The sequence below is a fragment of the Hippocampus guttulatus genome, chromosome 2 (assembly GCF_054856545.1).
Source record: "Hippocampus guttulatus isolate MCC_2025c chromosome 2, RoL_Hgut_1.0, whole genome shotgun sequence".
Taxonomy (NCBI): Eukaryota; Metazoa; Chordata; class Actinopteri; order Syngnathiformes; family Syngnathidae; genus Hippocampus; species Hippocampus guttulatus.
Window position 1 is genome coordinate 14,054,426 of NC_141262.1, and position 8,147 is coordinate 14,062,572.

General features: G+C 42.5%; 1 protein-coding gene across 1 annotated transcript; it reads left to right on the forward strand.

Annotated features, from left to right (window-relative positions):
• Positions 1-495: 495 nt before the first annotated feature.
• On the forward strand, positions 496-7,784 carry smu1a (SMU1 DNA replication regulator and spliceosomal factor a). Its single transcript, XM_086137787.1, has 12 exons — positions 496-599; positions 1,675-1,885; positions 2,935-3,087; positions 3,172-3,282; positions 4,237-4,365; positions 4,458-4,577; positions 5,337-5,453; positions 5,532-5,659; positions 6,125-6,251; positions 6,320-6,487; positions 7,014-7,166; positions 7,256-7,784. Exons 1-12 carry the CDS (start codon positions 574-576, stop codon positions 7,352-7,354), a joined length of 1,542 nt encoding a protein of 513 aa, XP_085993913.1. The 5' UTR covers positions 496-573; the 3' UTR covers positions 7,355-7,784.
• The last annotated feature ends 363 nt before the right edge of the window (positions 7,785-8,147 follow it).

The following is an 8,147-nucleotide window of genomic DNA, read 5'->3' on the forward strand; positions in this document are numbered from 1 at the left end:
CCCCGCCGCCTGCGACCCTCGTGAGGATAAACGGATTAGAAAATGGATGGCTGAATAGATGGATGAAATTACTGATGTACATTTAATAAATTAACAACATATATGCACATATTTTGTCCATATTAAAATGGCACGTTATCATGGCTGTGGCTCATGTGGTTAAGAAGTGAGTACCCCCCTAAGTAGCACTGATGAAAAATTGTCGCACCTTCCATCATTGAAGTTGCCTGTTCTTGATCGAATTGAATACAGTAATTATTATCCATGATGTAAAAATGTATTCGCCTTTAAAAATTCTGAAGAAGAATGTCAGAAAAATTTACATTCCTCTTTTGTTCTCTTTACTCTCTTTCAGTCAGTCATTTTTGTGGCTCGTTTAGAACCACGTTCCATCCAAGTTATCCCTCGAAACAAATTGTTCAACTACCACAAACTACCAGCAGTTAGCGCTAAGCGATTTTCAACCTACCATTAAACACAAAGAGAGGCGTAGAGGTCTTCGGTCCACTTCCGGGTTAACAGCTTCTGCTCGCGGTTTGTTTCTTGTTGAATTTCTTCATCACAAAACTCAACATGTCTCTGGAGATTGAATCGGCAGAGTGAGTAAACAAACTCTTGACATTTAGCGATTAAAGCACACGAAACAACAAACCTTCCTTTTCATCGCACGCGTTTAATTGCATTGAAATGTTCTCGAATGCGAGGCCACTCTCGAGCTACGCTAACGTAAGCGGTTCCGATGCTAGACCAGTTTAAGTTCGGGTCAAATGATTTGTTTGCTACAACTAGACGTACTGAGATATTTTAGGATAGGGTTGTCAAATTTCTTTTCATCGCGAGCGACATTCTAATTCGAGTTACAACCGAGAAACCAGGCGCTAGGGATGCAGAAATACATCTCAAATGAGGGTTCGGTACCTTCACTGAATTTAAGATGCGGTGGCACACGTCCTCACGAGACTAGTAGCACATGTACACGTGAAGAGGAAATAATCTGGTGAAAGTCCCAGAGGAACCTCATGTCAATTACAGTGTAACTTTAATTTACGACATCAATAAGTTCCGTGTCCAGGTTTGTGACTCGTTTTATTCGTATATATTAAATTAATTTTCACCATTGAAATGAAATGCATGATTGTGTTGCAGCCCCCTAAAACACCACACTTTATCTTTTATAGGCTGTACAAGAAAAGATGCACTGCTCTGTGTAAAAGAACGATTAAAGCGAGTTAAAATGAATCAATTGTCATATTTGTGTGTTGCATGTGTGCCTTTGCGGGGGCGGGGGTGTGGCTGAGTGAATGAAGCCAGATTTGGGGTTGTACAGTCCTGTTATTTCAGTGTCAGCTTGTGCTCCTTTTCTGTGTTCTCGTGACTCCTGTTTAATAAACGGCTAAAAGTTCTTGCGACTGCGGCTTTCATTTCCATTGGGTAAAGATTATTTGAGATACGAGCATGTATGATAATGGAATGATAACCCCACTGTAATTGTCAAAGTACAAAAGTGTGGGGTTTTTTTCATGAAATTAACTATTTTATATACACTATTAACCTCTTTTTTCCATCTACAAATAACTTGGGCTCATCTGTCCATTTTAGAAATCAAAGGTGGCTCTTGAGGGACTGTAGTTTTTTCGCTGTCAGATTCACCACCCCAACTAATGTCGCTTTCAGCGTAATTCGACTCATCATGCAGTACCTGAAGGAGAACAACCTGCACAGGTCGCTGGCGACCCTCCAGGAGGAGACCACCGTGTCGCTAAACACGGTGGACAGTATTGAGAGCTTCGTGGCCGACATCAACAGCGGCCATTGGGACACTGTCCTCCAGGCCATCCAGTCCCTCAAGCTGCCCGACAAGACCCTCGTAGATCTTTACGAGCAGGTCAGCTCACTTTATTTCTTCTCTCTCTCTCTACGGGTCACAATATTAGGTACAGCTACACAGACTAATACAGGAGAGGTATAGCAATTGCTTTGAGTTTATTGGTCCAAAACACAATACACATCTGCTTAAACTTTGATCTAAAGCAGCTTGATTTAATTTTGAACCCCAAAAAGGAACCATTTCTCAATGTGTGACGGAGTGCCAATCAATCTGTGATTTTGTTTCATATCTGCCATTCCGATCCCATTTTGGCTCTTTGCGGGGTCTCCTTTAAAAAAAAGAATCTGTAGAATCTGGTTTGCCTTAGCGACTTGGAATTTGTTAATCATGTACAGTATATCATGCAAAGACCACAAAAAGTGAAAAAGCCACACCTGAAGAGAGACACAAAGTTGGCTGTTGGTTGTGTAAAAACATTTTCTATATTTTTCAAGTTTCCATGGGGCCTCTAAAGAAAACATAGCCTAGCCGGTTTCCATTAGCAGTATGAAATTTGGAAGCTATGTCTATCATGAGACGGCACGATGATCAAATTTTGCTGCATTGTCACAATGTGGCAAATTACATACAGTAATCCTGCCATCATGCTGAAAAACCTTAAATGGGACAGCTTAACCTCAAACATATGATGGTAAAGACATCTCTGGAGACTGTTAAATGGTGGGAAGAATCTCATGAATGACCCGATTTTAAAAAATAAATAAATAAATAAATATTTCTTTTTACATGCAGCCTGCCAGCCACTTAGATTCACTTACGTATATAAAATTTAGTGGGCATGTGTATCATGAGTAAACCCCCCAAAAAAGTCTCAAGAAGCAATGCCCAAAAAGGCAAAAGGAAGGCCGACGTTTTGATTCGAAAGGGACATTTTAGTCATTTTGGTCATTTCCAGGTGTCCTCCTTCAAAAGCCAACTTGTCCTTGAGATTGTGTCTGATTGCTACCAAATGTCAAGCTTGCATGCCAAGACATTGAATTTGTGGTTTCACCATTGCCTGTGCCCGGAGCATGGCAGTGACATTTGTGTATGTCTATTGTGTGCAGGTTGTCCTGGAGCTCATAGAGCTGAGAGAGTTGGGTGCAGCGCGTTCCCTCCTCAGGCAAACAGACCCAATGATTATGTTGAAGCAGACCCAGCCGGAGAGGTACATCCACTTGGAGAACCTGCTGGCCCGCTCCTACTTTGATCCCCGCGAGGTGAGGAAGATACCGTACATTGTTGTTGTATTTATCATCATATTTGAGGATCATCAAGTGAGATTCTAATGAGTTTATTTGCAGGCATATCCAGATGGCAGCAGCAAGGAGAAGCGTCGGGCGGCTATCGCTCAGGCCTTGGCGGGAGAGGTCAGCGTGGTCCCGCCGTCCCGTCTGATGGCTCTGCTGGGCCAGGTGAGCAATTCCATCAAAGCTTCCGGTGAAATACAAACCGAATCCTACTGCAATTAGGCAAAACAATTATGGACGTGAGAACGTACCCCCCTCTTAAAAATGTTTATACGTACAGCGCTGTGAAAAAGTATTTGCCCCTTTCCTGATTTCTGTGTTCTTTGCGCATTTATCACATACAAAGGTTTCAGTTCATCACACAAATTTCGATATCATGCAGTGACTACCCAAGAAAATACAAAATGGGAGTTTTTGTACGGCAATTTAATGTATTCAGGCACAAAAACAATCCAAACGTTCTCAACAGACCAGGTGCAACGTGACAAGTAGTCACCATCTTGGTGAAATAAGAACCCCCCCCCCATCTCTCGCTCTCTCTCTCTCACACACACAAAATGAGCACTTCAAGAAGGAGCAAATGTTTATTTCAATAACTTGTTGATTTATTGTATAAACTTGTGGGCATCAACAGAAGTCTCCTCAAGCGTTTTTTTGCCAATGTTCAGCAATCTTTGCCATCAAGCAATCTTTCTCAGTGAGAACTACAGGATACAGAGCATTGGGAACCACACAGAACTTTCTTTGTGACTGACTGTGCCGTATTAATTTTGCACTTGGGCGTATTGTGCTCCTTCAGTGACTCAGAGAATCTATTTTGATTGGTGTCCAATGTTTTATTTTCCCCCTTTTCAAAGTTGAAATTGAACATGTACATCTTTGTTTTGTTCACATTCGAATTTATGATTTACCCAAGCTGTCCAACTTTTTTGTTGACAGACATATAGCTTTCTAATAGATCAGTTCATGTTGATTATGATACAGATTAATTTGTTGCTTGCGTTCTTCAAAAATATTTGCATAATGAATTGCCGTTTTAATAGTTTGATTACATTGCAGAATCATTCAGCCCTACTTTTCACTGCATTGTGACATACCTTTGACTGTTTTTGTGAGCAGTCGCTCAAGTGGCAGCAGCATCAGGGTCTCCTTCCCCCTGGGATGACCATCGACTTGTTCAGGGGCAAAGCGGCCGTCAAAGATGTCGAAGAAGAACGTTTCCCCACGCAGCTCAGCAAGCTCATCAAGGTAGTGCCGGATTTATCTTCTGCCAGAGTCCTCTTGGATTATTTCTAAGCGAGGGGCTCAAATGTCTTAACAATGTCAAATTACTTTTACAGTTTGGCCAAAAGTCCCACGTGGAATGTTCCAGATTCTCCCCTGATGGCCAGTATTTGGTGACCGGCTCTGTGGACGGATTCATCGAGGTGTGGAACTTCACTACAGGCAAAATCAGAAAGGTAAAAGAAAACCCCCGGTCCAGGCCTGTAAGGGGCTATGTTCTACAAAAAGTGACTTTTTAATGATTTGTACGCAAATAGTTGGCTCTCTGCAGCGCATGCCCACCAAGCAAGTGTCAAACGACACACCCAAGTAAATCTTTTAGCTGCCTTTTTCCAAAAGTGGGTCTGTGAGCTCGCCCCTTTGACCTTTGCTGCATTGTCATGTCACAATGTGGCTAGTTACAGAATCCTGCCATCACGCTGAAAAACCTTAAACGTAACAATTTAACCTGCAACATATACTGATGGTAAAGACATCTGAGGATTGTTAAATAATTGGAAGAATGCCTTATTATTTTTTGCTTTGCACATTGGGAGGATAAATGAGATTTTGTTGTGACACCTTGGACTACTGCTTCTCCACTCACTCCTCACCACCTCAAAGGGGCTGCATAACACAATGTTGATATGTTTACCAGTGTTAGACAGTAGGATGTTTCAAGATTCACAGTGCTTTGATTGAACAAAGTCCAAGAAATAAAAACAAAAATGAGGATGTGGCAGTGTTTGTTCAAATTTAGATCCTTGTGACAATTAACAGCGAAGAATTCATCTTAAAATCATATTCCTAACATCTATGAACTTTTTGGATTGTTGTTCAAGTGTGTTACAAAGAATCAACAGCATCCGTGTATTTTTGGAAAAGCATTTTTAGTCCATTTTAAAATGCCATACGTTTTCGCTTCATTCGTCAGTACTGTTGTGTGTCTTCAAAAGGATCTCAAGTACCAGGCTCAGGATAACATGATGATGATGGACGACGCCGTGTTGTGCATGAGCTTCAGTCGAGACACAGAGATGTTGGCCACCGGCGCCCAAGACGGAAAGATCAAGGTCTGTCTTGTTTGCCTTTTTGTGTGCGCGTTGTCAGCTATTGAGCTGACATTCCTTGTGCGTCCCGTGTCTCGGCAGGTGTGGAAGATCCAGAGCGGCCAGTGTTTACGGAGGTTCGAACGTGCGCACAGCAAAGGAGTCACCTGCCTGACTTTTTGCAAGGACAGCAGCCAGATCCTCAGCGCTTCCTTTGACCAGACAATCAGGTGAGAAGACTCCTCAGCCACGAAACTGTGAGGCTGAACCTTGAATGCACCACAAATATCAGATGAAATGGGATGTTTTTCTATGTACCTAATTCATCATACATTCTGTTATACGTCTCTCATGTGCCATACTTATTGTATATCACATTTATGGTCAATCCACCAATGTTGCATCTAATGTTCTATACACCAAATGACGAATATTTACTGTCTCTCCGCTGCGAGTGGGCCATATTTAATTCATGTTATGTCATGTGCAATTTTTATCTTATTTTATCCGTTTGCACCTCAAGTATTGCATATTGATTTTATGCATACCCAATGTACCATATTATGCACTTACCATGTGCCATATCAACATCATATTTATTACCGATATAGTAATGTAATGCGCCAGATCTACTCTAGTCATGATAAATATAACAGTGGTAACGTTTTTTTGTTTTTGTTTTTTTTTTGTGTCAGGATCCACGGTCTGAAGTCGGGCAAGTCCCTGAAGGAGTTCCGAGGCCACTCGTCGTTTGTCAATGAGGCCACATTCACCCCCGACGGCCACCACATTGTCAGTGCCTCCTCAGATGGCACGGTCAAGGTGCGCCTGCCGCCAGTCATGTCTGTTGTGTGTTTGTTTGTTTTTACACGACTTCTTGTGTACCTTAGGTGTGGAACATGAAGACAACAGAGTGCAGCAGCACCTTCAAGCCGCTGGGCTCGTCGGCCGGCACCGACATTACCGTCAACAATGTCCTCCTGCTACCCAAGAACCCAGAGCACTTTGTGGTGTGCAACCGCTCCAACACCGTGGTCATCATGAACATGCAGGGACAGGTACACTCACACACGCGCAAACACACAGTGTGTTATCAGGCTTCAGCAAAGCTTGCTGATGAGCTGATCACTTCAGTCAGGTTTGTTGAAACATGTAAAACAAGGTGGATAAGGGCTCTCGAGGACCTGACTTGGGCACCCCTGGGCTAAGGCTATCACTCATGAACCTTTTTAGGCTTGATTATACTTTCAATTCTAGTTGAGGGTTTTTTCTGTAAAATGTCTGGCAATGATAAACACTCAAACAGCAAATAACAAGTTTGCCAAAGTTGAGGCATATTAACATTATACTCAGTTAAAAGTAACCAATGTTTTTCATTTTGTCTAAACCACGGTCTTGCGGCCGTTTACGTTGCTCCAGTGGCCCGCTGGCAGTGGACGTGAGGAATTATTTTAAACAAATGTTAAAAAAAAAAAAATCCCCGCCCTAACCGTCTCTCTTGTTTTGTCTTTATGTACCGGTATTCTCAATAGATTTGAATATCATCGTCATGATTAAAGTGTCACAACTGTGGATCAATTACAGATCGTGAGGAGTTTCAGTTCGGGTAAGAGAGAAGGAGGCGACTTTGTGTGCTGCACATTGTCACCACGCGGCGAGTGGATCTACTGTGTGGGCGAAGACTTTGTGCTCTACTGTTTCAGTACTGTCACTGGCAAGCTGGAGAGAACGCTGACGGTACGGAGCACGCGCGGCCAAGTAGTTGAGGTTTTGGCAGGAAACAAAGCACTCATTTTCCATGTATCTTTCTCTCCATCCTCATTCAGGTCCATGAGAAGGACGTGATCGGAATTGCCCACCACCCCCACCAGAACCTCATCGCCACCTATGGCGAAGATGGCCTCCTGAAGCTCTGGAAGCCCTGAAAGATCCCAGACGTGAACTCTTGGCCCTTGCTTGTTTGCTTGTGGCAAGACCACCACAGTGACGTCGTGATCCCCTTGGAGAAGTTGAGAAGAAGCGGCATCGAAGACATCACTTGTTGGTGCATTACCGAGAGAGTTTAGAAAGTTTGGGGTTCAACTGGGTGGATTTATTTTTTATTGTTGTCATTTACACCTGTATTTTTTTTCCTAGTTATGTAAATATTTTTTAGGACTTTCTATGCTCATGTGTGTTGTTATTTTGCCCTGTAGTATCATTGACATACAATGGCACACAAATTTCACACAAATCAAAAATGGGATTATTCCAGTCCATGTTAGAAACAACAATCGCCATCTCAGTTATGGGCAAGGCGGTTTAGTCAATGTCTTTTTCCACCTTAACTGTATAATTAAAGCTGTTTAAGCGGCATATACTTGTGTTCAATTTTTAATGGAGATGGAAATGTTTTGCCGTAAATCTAAATGCAACAAGAAAATGTAATTTCCGTGGAAATAATGTGAATGCTGCTCTGAAAACGTACCCAATGTGAAAATTGGAGCATTTAAAAATACTGAAGTCCAGTACACTTCAACCCTGTTTATTCACACATATTCACTGATTATTCTAAGGGACCCGAACCGCTTTTACTTTCGAAAAATGCACTGTTTTGCTCAGTCCAAACCCATGTCGGAAAATAATTGCTTTGGCGCATTTTGGTGGTCTGAGGTGATTTTTGTCACAAGGCAAAACCGCTTGGGGCCTGGCTCGGGCACCATCTAGTGCAGTGGTGCT